This window comes from Malaclemys terrapin, chromosome 11 (genome assembly GCF_027887155.1).
Source record: "Malaclemys terrapin pileata isolate rMalTer1 chromosome 11, rMalTer1.hap1, whole genome shotgun sequence".
In the NCBI taxonomy this organism is placed as follows: domain Eukaryota; kingdom Metazoa; phylum Chordata; order Testudines; family Emydidae; genus Malaclemys; species Malaclemys terrapin.
Genome location: NC_071515.1, coordinates 61,074,429 through 61,088,052, shown reverse-complemented (window position 1 = coordinate 61,088,052; position 13,624 = coordinate 61,074,429). Strand labels below are relative to the sequence as shown.

At 46.7% G+C, this 13,624-nt stretch overlaps 1 protein-coding gene across 1 annotated transcript in view; it reads left to right on the top strand.

Moving 5' to 3' along the window:
• THSD7B (thrombospondin type 1 domain containing 7B) overlaps window positions 1-13,624 on the top strand; it is a 509,128-nt gene that overhangs the window by 222,997 nt on the left and 272,507 nt on the right. The window contains exon 6 of the mRNA XM_054043281.1: window positions 13,169-13,324. Coding sequence (XP_053899256.1) covers window positions 13,169-13,324 — 156 coding nt within the window. The remainder of the gene's footprint in view (window positions 1-13,168; window positions 13,325-13,624) is intronic.

Genomic DNA, 13,624 nt, shown 5'->3' with positions numbered 1-13,624 from the left:
ATTTAGACTTATTTACTTACAAAGCCAAAGGAAATCTTTATTAATGGCAGATTGCATGTCCTATCTGCCTGCAAAATAACCTCTCAGACTACAGAAAAACAAGAGTCCATTCAGTCCCTATACAACTGCTTCTCCTGTTCCAAGAAGCTAGAACCTTGCTGTCCCAACACGCACAGTCCTTTATTCTTCATTATCTTGCAGTGCATGTGTCTCATCAAGTGAGGAAACTGTTTTAGTGACTACAGTAGCATAAAATTTTGGCTGTCTTTCTTACCCTCACATCAGTTTCTTGCATTGACCAAATCTCAGTAATGGGCATGTCCACATGCAGTAAGCCTCAAAACTGTGATTGTGCTTGAACTTTCATTTGTATTGTGGTAGCACCTAGCAGCCCGCTCACGGACCTGGACCCCATTGTGCCACATGCTATATAAACACAGAACAAAAAGGTGGTCCCTGCCCCCAAAGAGTTTACAATTGTGATATGCTAAGGCCTTTATCCAAAAGTGCTCAGCATTGTTACTAGAAGCAATGTTTTCTGCATAACTTCCAGATGTGATGAACTGCTCTCTGAGATGGATTGTGGCTACATATGTGTCTTCCATGGTGGAAAGAAGCCAATGTTGGTTGAATCTTTTCAGATCAATCTGAGAAGATTATCATCTCGGGCACTGTAACCAACCGTAGTGTTTTTGAAGGAAGACTTAATTAAACACTATGTCAAATGTATTGTGTTTTTTTGTGTGTGTCTATCATAGGACTTTTTTTTTTAAGTAAAAATGTAAAGGTGAATCCATTTATTTAAATACAACATCTTGATTCAACTTCTCACCAGAATGCAACTTCATTTCAAGGGTTGGCTGGAAAAAAACAATTCCATTTTGCAAAAAATTTTCAGGTTTTGAAATTTGTTTTCATTCCAAAGCAGAACAAAATCGAGACTTTTAGAAATGTTAATGGAAAAATTGAGAGCACAAGATCCAACAATAGCCTAGATAGCCTGGTGCTTAGGGCAGACACTGGGGATATGGAAGAGCCAGGTTCAAGTGCCTGCTTGGGTCTCCCACATCTCAGGTGAGTGCCCTAATCACTGAGTCTCTTCCAGGAGTATCTCTCTTGTTTGTTCTCTGTCAGAAATACCATCTTGGACCGGAGAAACTTTCCTGACAAAAAATTATTCAAAACCAATATGTTTCTGGAAAACATTTCAGTTTCAGTTGAGAAAAGTTTTGTAAAAATTGTTTGACTAGCTCTATTTCTGACCATACTCTTTCTGTCTTTCTCTCCCTACCTGCCCCTGCCCCTATTTAGACAAAGAACACTACTGAACTATCTTGCCAACACACTGCTAGGTCTTGTCTCCATAGACTTTGGCATCTATAGTATATTTTCTTAAACATCTGTCCTCCATACACATATGAAAGAAACTAAATTCTTAAATATCGTAAGTCATTTATTTTCCCTTATGGTATATAGTATAAGAATTTTGGTGGCAAATTCTGTTTTAAGTTACATCAGTGTAAATCCAGACTAATTACAGTGGAGTTTCTCTGGACTTACACCCACATAGTTTAGAACAGAATTTGACCTTTATCTCCAGTTTTTGAACTTATTCAAGCTTTTCTTTGTTCAAAACAGACTATATCCTATACGTCATATGGGCCTTTACATTTTTCCAGAGCAGCATCAAAACCTTTTGGGAGATCATATCCCTGTTTAGGCAGCTCTTGCTCTCTTTAAAAACAGTAAATGTTGCCCAAGGGGGTGTCATGCAATAGGATAAATACATATTTGTGTAAATGAGGAAGGGTATTAGCAGCTACTTTGGACTCGTTAGCCAGCTGGAACATATATAGGACTTGTACTGTATTTGAATTAGCACTAACCCTGTCCTATATTCAATGTGTACTGCTCTTCAAATTCATGCCTATATTGGTAAAGCTGCAGGAAGAAAAAAAAATCAATTTATGACAAAGAAATTAGATTTTGGAGACTCAGATCTTTGAGTCCTGACCTTCCTGTCTTGTTTGTGAAAGTATTTGGAAAGAATAGGCTAGAATGTATTGGCTATAGGAAAATTTGACTGGTACCTGGGGCGAAAGATAACTGATCGTCAGCAGTGTCATGAAAGGTTCTTTGTTTGCTAACTGAGTGGTGGTGCTGTAGCTGGATAATCCAGCATCTGGATTAGTGGATCCAATTCAGAGTAACCTTTTTCTCAGGTAAGAAACCGGCCCTTTCTTATCAAAAGGACCTGATTTGAGAAGATGACGAAGAATGTACCTCCACAGTGTGAAATATATTCAAGCACGCCTGTGTCAAATCTGCATTGTTGGGATGTTGAGCTATTGATCTAACATTCTGTGAGCAGAATTTATAAGATTAAAGTCACATAATAGAATAATAAATATGTAACAGCTGGCTTCTTCAATAGAAACCCTTTAGAAGCAAGACTGAAAACGATTTTACGCAAATCTTTGGGGTGTAAAGCTGGCATGCTTTAAATTTGTAATTCAGGATCTTAAGGGTTTAAATTCATGAGGGAAAGCAACCTATTTATCATAGAGGTATAACATTTTTAGTTCTCAGATGTCTGGGAGCTAGCTGAAGTGAAAGGAGCAGATTATATAGAAAACATTTTGAAGGTAAAATATTTAACTTTTTAAAAAAATGTGACTAGTTTCTCATGAAGGTATTTGATATGACATGTAATATTTACTCCATTATTACTGGTGCATTTATTTATAGGGCTGTTTATTATATGGTAAGTAGTTAGTCTGCTTCACCCAATCAATTTGTATGAGACTGTAGATTTTAGTTCAGTTTCTTATCTTTGAAGTCTAAAAAAATCAAGTGCGCATACTTATATTTTAGGGCCATTTATGCCACTGGAATATGCAAGTCATTCACAGCCCGGTGATAAGGGCATTATATATTTTCTTATTATAAAAACAAAATGACTTAATTTTTCTTTGTTTACCACACTGGAACATCCACAAAGAAAAGGACAGTCACAAAAAATGAAGTTTTACTTAGAATAAAAATATCCTAATTTTAAACCATTAGTGGAGGGCTAATCTCACACTGTTCCAAGGTTTGGTTCAGAGCCTTTCCTGAAGTGTATCCAAAACTTCTGGATTCCCTTCCCTTTCTTCTTCATGACTTCTCTGGCAATGTGACTTCCAAGTACATTGTGGCCTTTTCTCAAAGCTTTCTAGTATCCTATGACCCTTGCTTTTTTCTAACCAATCATCAACAAGCTACCTGCACACCCTCTCTTCCCATGGTCACCTTAATTGGTCCCCAGTATCCCTACTCCCTTAAGACTCTTCCAATAGATTCTCAGCTGCATCCCTCCTACCTTCTGCAGGTCAGTCATAATACTTACAATAATAAGCACTATGCCCCATTGTAAATGTTTGCCAGATATATTTCTATTGTGGTAGCACTGAGATACACCAAGCAGGATTGGGACCACGTTGTACTAGGAGGTGAACAAACACAGGAAGACCTCTTTTCTCCTCCGAAAAGTTTATAATGTCAATTCATGTAGCCGGACTTCCTGATTGTTCCTAAATATATTGAATCACTGTTGCTTCTGGCAACCTATTATTAACTTCTTTCCATGCTGAGATTAGCCTTTTATTTATACTATGAAGTAGTTTTCAGTTGATAATGGGACTTTACTTCTCACCTTGTGGCTTCCAATTTTTTTTTAAATGCATAAAAAAATACCTTTCTATCAGACACAGGATGCAGCAAGTTTCCTTAACAGTCTCATGTGAGGAGCTAGTATCAGAGCCATTTCTTAGCTAAAAAAAATGATCCAGTTCTCCTTTGTCCACTATTTTGTCGTCACTATCAAAACTGTGTCTTTCGGGCTGGAGACGTATGACTTGCCTTTACAGAGTTGTGATTATTTGTTTCTATTGTATACCATGTAGGTGTTTTATATTGTAATTCAGTCTTCAATGATTTTCTCAACTAATTTCCTCTAGTACTGAAATAAGAGTCACTGGCCTATATTTCCTGGCGTCACCAATAACAACTTTTAAAAATGGATATTATCCCTATCTTGGCCTCTGGTAAATAACTAACTCTGTATGGATCTGCCAAACATTAAATATATATTGACTTCTGTTGTGGTGGATATCAAGATGTATTGTCCTGAGAGGTGAATACTGACTAAGGTGAAGGCAAAGCTGAGATACTCCTTAAGGGACAATAAATCTTGACGTTGTCACATTGTTATGTGTGTTCGAAATAGGCTTGTCACAGATACCTAGAAACTTCTCCGTTCTGGCCATGAATTTCTGAAATGTTTAGGTGTTCATTTTAAACTAACAATCTTAAGAGAGATGAAGTTAAAAGTCCAGGAGAAAGTATCATTTACCTTCTGGGAGGAGTGAAAAATAGTTCTTCTTTGAGTGATTGTTCACGTCCATTACACATTAGGTGTACGCGCGCCGCGTGCACGGACGTCGGAAACTTTTTCCCTTAGCGGCTCCCGTCGGGCCGGCAGGGCTCCCTCCTTCCCGCCAGAGCGGCGCCCCGCTCCAGGGTATATATATCCCTGCCGACCCGACCCCTCCAGTTCCTTCTTACCGTCCGTGGCGGCGTTGGAACAACTCTGTCTCTCGTCTGAGAGTGTCCCTTAGCAATAGTCATTAGTGTTATCTAGCAGTTATCAGTTAGTTTGTAGTAGTGTTGAGCAGTAGTTAACAGCTCATTAGGGTACTTAAAGTTCCTGCTGTGGTTGTTTGTTCAACCCCGGCACCGGCCCTGGGCGGCGGGGCATGCCGCACGCCCAAGGCTTCAAGGCTTGTGCCACGTGCCGCAGGCCTATGCCATTGAGCGACCCCCACGCCTCATGTCTCTGTTGCCTGGGGGGAGGCTCACCAGAAAGAGCGCTGCAAGATCTGCAAGGCCTTTAAGCCCAGAACCAAGAAAGAAAGAGACTTTCGCCTTAAGCAGCTGCTCATGGAGACGGCATTACAGCCCTCCACTTCGGCGGCACCGTCTGCCTCCGTGCGGAGCGCCCCGGCATCGGTGCGGGAACCAGCGCTGGCGGCCCACGGCACCGACCCAACGGGGACATATACGACACCGTTCATCTTCGCCGGCAAAAGCGAAGGGCCAACCTAAGGCCCGAGGACGCTCCCCGCACAAGAGGGCGGCACCGGTGAAGACCTCAAGTGCCCCCAAGGCCGGTACGGCCCCGGCGCAGACCCCGGTAGTGGCTCCGGCGCCAAAAGGCCCGTCGAGCCCTGGGTTGGGCGCGTCAAGTGAGGATGAAGGGCTGGAGGAGCTCTTGGAACAGCCCTCCACTCCGGACACGTTTGAGGCAGCTAAGGACTTCATCGCATTGTCTGTCGAGGCCCCGGCACGCGCTGAGGACGCTCCGCCGAAGCTGCCGCACAGAGGCAAGCCGGCGATGGTGCGCCCATCACGATCGCCGTCTCGGCACCGTTTCGGGAACCTGTCCCGGTCGAGCTCCACTTCGGTGGACTCCCGGTTACCCTCAGCGCAGGAAGCACCGCAGCAGTCGGGCTTCAACAAGCGGTCGGCACCGACTCAGCAACCCAACACGAGTCGGCACCGCGAAATGTCGGCGGTACGTTACCCGAGGCCGACCAGCCGTAGCCGTTCCTGGTCCCGCGACCGCCGGTACTGTTCCAGGTCCAGATCGGCGAGACGCTATTCCAGATCCTGGTCGCGGAGGCGCTACTCCCCAAACCCAGACCAGCACCATCCTACGGCTCCGCCGTGGCCTTCCAGGTCACCGTCCGTGGTCTCGGGGACTGACTCGGACCGGTACGGCGGATATGGCCATAGGTTGCAGGCCAGCAGGGACTATGGCCATTCTCAGTGGGGCCAGCCGAGCCAATGGCCATTCTGGACATCCTGGGCCTACCACCAGCAAGGGCCCCCATCGAGGGCCTCGAGATCCGGGCCACCGGGGTACCGATCCCGCTCCCCACGGCACCGCCCGCCATCGCATAAGGAGGCAACAGCCTCTAGACCTCCGGAGCGGGAAGGAGTGGACTCGGCACCGAGTACGGTACCGTCCCAGTCCCACACTGCGGGTCAGGCCCCAGAGGAGCAACTGGTCGATGCCGGGTTGCAGGACACTGAGGAGGGGCAGAAGGCTCCGACCTCTTCCTCCTCACCAGATGAGGCAGTAGCGGGCACCATGGTGTCCAGCCCTCCCCCGATTGACCATCGGGCACACCAAGACCTGCTTCGCAGGGTAGCCCTCAATCTGGGCTTGCAAGCGGAGGAGACCGTAGAACAGGAAGACCCCATGGTCGATATCCTGAGCCCAGAGGGCCCTCCAGAGTCGCTCTCCCGATCATACGGACAGTACAGTCCAACTATAAGACGGTGTGGCAGGCGCCGGCCTCCAGTGCACCGACTGCAAGAGGCGTGGAGAGGAAATACTTCGCCCCATCTAGAGGGTTTGACTTCCTCTTTTTACACCCGTCCCCTTGTTCGCTAGTGGTCTCGGCGGTCAACGAGAGAGAGCGTCATGGCCAGCAAGCTCCGGCCCCCAAGGGCAAGGAAGCTAAGCGACTGGACTTGTTCGGGAGGAAAGTCTATTCCTCTGGGGGCCTTCAACTGAGGATCGCCAATCAGCAGGCGATTCTGAACAGGCACAATTTTAACTCTTGGGCTTCAGTCGCCAAGTTTAAAGACTCCCTTCCACCTGACGCGCATCAGGAGTTCACGGCCCTGGTGGACGAGGGGATGGCGGTGGCCAAGACCTCATTGCAGGCCTCCCTCGACTCAGCCGATGCTGCGGCTAGAACAATCGCGTCAGGAGTCGTGATGAGGCGTTCGGCGTGGTTACAGGCTTCAGGTCTTCCACCAGAGGTGCAAACCACACTGCAGGACCTCCCGTTTGAAGGTTCGGGCTTGTTCTCCGACCAAACGGAGACTGCATAGCCTTAAGGACTCGCGTGCGACCCTTAAGTCGTTGGGTATGCACACCCCGGTAACGCAGCGTAAGCCCTTTAAACCCCAGCCACCGCAGAGGCAATACCACCCTCGCCCCCGGCACGAGCCTTACCACCGTCGAGGCAGGGATAACAGGCGGAGACGTAACAATACGCCTAACCAAGGCCAGAGTCACGGCCAGGGCAAGCCACAGCCAGGGAATAAACCAGGCTTTTGAAGCTACGCCCGAGGACAGTGTACCACTTCCTATACCGGATCCTCCTCTGGGTTTCAAGGACCGCCTGTCCCATTTCTACCGGGCCTGGTTGCGCATAACATCGGACCGCTGGGTCCTGCGCACAGTGAAGGCGGGCTATACCCTCCAGTTTTCCTCGCCCCCTCCCTGCCATCCCCCTTCCCCGTCCCTCTTCAGGGACCCTTCTCACGAGCAACTCCTCATACAGGAGGTACAGACCCTTCTCGCTGCAGGAGCAGTAGAAGAGGTCCCACCAGACCTAAGGGGAAAAGGATTCTATTCCAGATACTTCCTGATCCCCAAGGCAAAAGGGGGCCTCCGTCCTATTTTGGACCTGCGTGATCTAAACAAGTTTCTGATCAAAGCGCGCTTCCGTATGGTCTCCCTTGGAACTATTATCCCATCCCTGGATCCGGGGGATTGGTATGCTGCCCTCGATATGAAAGATGCCTATTTTCACATCGCAATCAATCCGGCCCACAGACGGTTTCTGCGCTTCGTTGTCAACCAGCGCCATCTCCAATTTACGGTCCTGCCCTTCGTCCTGGCGTCAGCACCACGAGTGTTTACGAAGTGCATGTCTGTGGTAGCAGCCTTCCTTCGAAAAAGAAGGATGCGTGTGTTCCCGTACCTGGACAATTGGCTTCTCGCGGGCAGGTCGGAGGCCGAGGTCCGATCTCACGTGACGCTGGCCTTGCAGACGTTCGACAAGCTCGGCCTCCGGGTCAATGTGCCCAAGTCCACGTTAGTCCCCACGCAGAGACTGGACTTCATAGGTGCGACCCTGGACTCGGTAGCCGCACAGGCAAGCCTACCAGAGGCACGGTTCATGTCAATTCAGAGAGCCGTAAGCTCGGTCCAAAAATTCCCCACGACAACGGCAAGGTGTTGCATGCAGCTTCTGGGGCATATGGCAGCTTGCACACACGTGGTCAGACATGCTCGCCTAAGGCTCCGGCCTTTACAGTTGTGGTTCGCCCGCACGCATCGCCCCAACAGAGACCCATTGGATCAAGTAGTCACGATCCCAAACCAGGTGCTGAGCTCGCTACGCTGGTGGCTCGATCGCCAACAGGTATGCGAAGGGATCCCCTTCGCTGCCCCACAGCCCACTCTGACGTTGGTAACAGATGCATCGGACCTGGGTTGGGGGGCGCACCTGGGGGAACTGCGGACCCAAGGGCTGTGGTCCGGAGAAGACAAGCTGCTTCACATCAATCTGAAGGAGCTAAGAGCGGTTCGCCTCGCCTGTCAGACCTTCCGCGCCACCATAAAAGGTCACAGCGTGGCAGTCCTGACGGACAACACTACCGCCATGTTCTATATAAACAAGCAGGGCGGGTCCCGGTCTTCTCCCCTCTGTCGCGAGGCACTCCAATTATGGGACTTCTGTATAGCCCATGCGATACACCTCATCGCGACGTATCTTCCGGGGATTCAAAACGGCTTAGCGGACCACCTCAGCCGATCCTACCGAATGCACGAATGGACGCTGAGGCGAGACGTCCTGCATTCGATCTTCCGGAGGTGGGGCTTTCCCCGGGTGGATCTATTCGCCACCAGGGACAACAGCCAATGCCCTCAGTTCTGCTCGTTCCAGAACCTCAGCCGGGGATCATTAGCAGATGCCTTCATGATCCCATGGGAAGGGAGCCTGAGATATGCCTTCCCTCCGTTCCTACTCATACACAAGGTTCTCCTCAAGACCCGCAGGGACAGGGCGATGATCATACTTATCGCCCCGGCCTGGCCACGCCAGCATTGGTTCACGTCCCTGCTGGAACTGTCCATAGCCGATCCAATCACCCTCCCCCTCCATCGCGACCTAGTCACGCAAGACAAAGGTCGCCTACTCCACCCGAACCTGTCTTCGCTACATCTCACGACATGGTATCTCTCTGGCTGAATGATGCAGAACACAGGTGCTCTCACCAAGTTCAACAAATCCTCCTTAATAGTAGGAAGCCCTCTACAAGAGCGACCTACCTGGCAAAATGGAAAAGGTTCTCCCACTGGTGTGAGCCTCAACGCATACAGCCTTTACAAGCCTCAGTTCCGTCGATCTTGGACTACCTACTGCACCTCAAGAATCAAGGGCTTGCGCCCGCCTCAATTAGAGTGCACTTAGCCGCCATTTCGGCTTTCCATCCGGGAGAGTTGGGAGTGTCAGTGTTCTCCAACCCCACAGTGGCCCGATTCCTCAGGGGGCTGGAAAGGGTGTTTCCCTACTCGCGCCCGCCTGTCCCGGCGTGGAGTCTGAACCTAACAAGACTCATGAGTCCCCCCTTTGAGCCCCTAGCCACTTGCTCCCTCACGCACCTCTCGTGGAAGGTGGCGTTTCTCGTGGCCATCACGTCGGCCAGAAGGGTATCGGAATTGAGGGCCCTCACTTCGGAACCACCCTATACAGTGTTCCATAAGGATAAGGTGCAACTGAGGCCGCACCCCAAATTCCTTCCAAAGGTGGTATCACAGTTTCACATGGGGCAGGACATTTGCCTACCGGTGTTCTTTCCTAAACCCCATACGGACCCTCACCACCGCAGCCTCCATACCCTGGATGTCCGAAGGGCGTTGGCATTCTACCTGGAACGGACCAAGTCGTTCCGCAGAACACCTCAGCTGTTCATTGCTATTGCGGAACGTATGAAAGGCTTGCCTATCTCGACACAGCGCTTGTCGGCATGGATTGTGCATTGTATACGCACCTGTTATGAGCTCGCCAATGTTCCGGCCCTGGAGATCCGGGCCCACTTGACTAGGGCCCAAGCGTCCTCAACGGCCTTCTTGGCGCAGGTCCCTATCCAGGAGATCTGTAAGGCGGCCACCTGGTCGTCCGTTCATACGTTCACAGCCCACTACGAGATCCATCATCAGACCAGAGAGGACGCGATGGTCGGTCGGGCTGTGCTACAGTCAGTTGTACCTTGACTCCTACCCACCTCCAATGGTAAGCTTGGGAATCACCTAATGTGTAATGGACGTGAACAATCACTCGAAGAAGAAAGAACGGTTACTTACCTTCTGTAACTGTTGTTCTTCGAGATGTGTTGTTCACGTCCATTACACTTCCCACCCTCCTTCCCCTCTGTCGGAGTCTCCGGCAAGAAGGAACCGGAGGGGTCGGGTCGGCAGGGATATATATACCCTGGAGTGGGGCGCCGCTCTGGCGGGAAGGAGGAGGCCCTGCCGGCCCGACGGGAGCCGCTAAGGGAAAAAGTTTCCGACGTCCGTGCACGCGGCGCGCGTACACCTAATGTGTAATGGACGTGAACAACACATCTCGAAGAACAACAGTTACAGAAGGTAAGTAACCGTTCTTTTTGGGAAGACTTTCTGTAGTTGGGATGTGCATTCACTCTCTGATCGGTTAACATTGTTCTTTATCTCAGTATTGCCTTGTGTGAATGTAAATAGTCAAAACTCCCTGCATCAGTGTGACTATATTTATTAGCCCAGAATTAATTTATATAAGTCACTGCTGTAGAACTGGGCAGTGTTTCAAAGAGTTACAAGATTTGCATTCAATTGAGTTTTCAGGCTTATTCTACAGATCCAGAAGAACATCGGATTTTTAAAAATATGAACAAACATAATCTATAGTAAATGGGCTGCTATTTGATTCAGGGGCATTGACCCAGAAATTCTGAGAGGAAACACAAGTGTTAGCAAACTGAAAATATGACATTTTTTTCTCAAAGTAAATGCCTTATTTACAGTACAAGTGCAATTATCAAACAAGTTAGAAGGTGCAATAAACCCTGACCCTTCCAATACACAGAGGTCTGTCCATTTATCACAGCAATACACTGAATTCTCTCCCACTGACCCTTTGCAATAGAGCATCTTTGATCTAGGATGAACTATTTCTGCCTTCTAGGAAGTTGCATGTTTGCCAAATGACAAAACTCAATCAATGAAAAGAATCACAGAAAGAGACACTTTATTGTAACACTGAACAAAGAACTTTATTCAAATAAGGAAAACAGCATTATCCATAAAGGTACTCAGCCTCTTTTTCTCTGCTTTCCTGCAGAACCTTTACCCGTCTCCTTCCTACCAGTTATCCTGCTACAGTTTTAAAGAAATACTATGTATATAGTCAGACAAATAAAAGCAAATAAAGCTCTGCTGGCACTCAGAACAGGGTCAATGAATGAACTGCATCCTTGAACTAGTGGGAGCCGCCTTTGAGTTTGGGGTTGTCTGCCAATCAGATGGCTAGACAAATGATGGAACTCTTTTACAGATGGTCAGTTCTCTATTAGAGTTCACCTGGCCTTTGTGTGGCAAAAGAAGTAGTGCTTTTACAGCCACCATGTCTAGTCGAAATGACTTAGTTCATTTAATACCGTAATGTGTGTTTGTTAATGTAGCCTATTCCTTTTTTTTCTTATTTCTGAAATAATTCGTTAAAAGTTTTCATTTCTGCAATATGCAGTAACTACTGGCGGGAATTTGGAGGACTTTTTGACATTTGACCATATCCATGTGCATATTTCTAATTCATCAAGGTATTTTTAGAAATTATATATTCATACTCTAAATGTATGGATGATTGCTACCATTTTTATTTCAAAATAATGTCAAAAGATGCACAACATGGCTGAAATGAAACAGTTATACTAGAATGGGATGTGACTTAATTCTTAGAGTTGACTCTGTGCCCTAAAACTGATTTGCTTTCATTTTTCCCAGTGTGTTACAAAAAATGATAAATTATTTTGCTAAACCTAGTGCTGAGGGGATATTAAGTAATGCAGGAAGCCTCTTGATAAAAAAAAAGCCTTATGGTTAAAATTCTAATATTTATCTTACCCTTTCTGTCATTTGACTTTTGCAATCTGTAGAAAAGGTCTATTTACTTTAGCAGTAAGGTGAATTGGATTCCTGCCAGCTTGGTGTAGTCCCTAAATGAATATGTCAAAGGCAATATTGTTTTTCAGAAATCATTCAGAAAGCAGTCTTTTTAACATTAATAGTATCTTTCATTAGTTTTGAATTAAATTTCATCTATTGCCATTTAATAGTACAGTTATATTGTAGAGTGCCTGAGGAGCAAGAGGTATGAATTCTGAGTCCATGACTTAGAATCTAAGTCGCTGCTCAGTGTTCCTGCATCTGAACTTGAAGTACTAGCATGAGAGAATCTTGTGCATTAATGTTTGCTGAGACAAGCACCAAAGCCTTCTGTAAAAGCAATTTAAGACCATGGATTCCTTTAAGCATAAAATGGTAGATCATCAGGAAGAAACAAAGAAATGTTTGCTAATACATATAGCATATAGTTTTTGAAAACACTTTTCCAGTCAGTCCCATGGTCCCTTATTGAATGCATTGTATTTAAATACATCTGGGCCATATCGTCTTCCAAGATGGAGAGTCTGCTGGTATTGTGCAATCTATCTATCATGCACAGCCATGGAGATCTACATAATTAATGGTGTGAATGAGGGCAAGATTTGGAACAACAGTTGGAATTTAGTTAAACCAATGTGGTGCATGAGCTAGAGGAGAATGTAATTAATCACTTCATCACCATTGGTTTCTGCAGTATTAATAGCAGTAAAATGTAAACACATTTTTTTCCTCTATAGCAAGTAGACCTGACCAGAATATTCACAGGCCGTGGATCTGCTGAGTAAGGTGTTTCAATTGTACATAGTTACTTTTAGAGAGAAAATACAGCTGGTACTCTGATTCAGCAGTCCAGTCCTAGACTGGAAAGCCCTTAAGCATGTGCTTAACATAAGCCTGCATTTAACTGCTTTGCTGAATAGGGATGGACTTAAGCAATGCTTAAATATTTTGCTTTAGAACATAAAACACTATGGGTCAGGTAGGTTCTTTTTTGCTGCTTAATTAGAGCCTAGCAGATTGGGTTTGCTCTAGGAAACAAATGCCAATAGTAAATTCAGAAGCTCTGTGACGTTTATATGAATGAAACTACAGTCCATAACTTTTTTTCCTGTTTAGTCACTAGGCCTGTTGACAAGAAACTATGTGTTGGCCCTGCTCCCTCTGCCTCCCAGCTGTGCAACGTTCCATGTTCTTCTGACTGTCTGGTTTCTGCCTGGTCTGCATGGGGACCCTGTGTTCATGAGAACTGCCAGGATCACCAGGGACGAAAAGGTGATTTAACTGTTTCTCTCATATGCTACAGCCTGTAATTAGGTCTGAATTAAACTAAACGCCAGCATGTTAGGATAGGAATTTAAAACAATTGGATCCAAATGTAGTTTCCTATTGAATTCCTTTGATATAAGTTGGAACCAACAGGTGGATCCTAGTAGAAAGTGGCCTTTGATGTTGTAGGCTATTGTTCTTGAAAAATATGTGTGAGATCCTCATCCCTACTCCAGCCCCTCCACATTTGGTAAAAGGGCTAGAGAGACATAGAAGGGCTTTAAAAGTCTTCTGAGAACTGTCTCA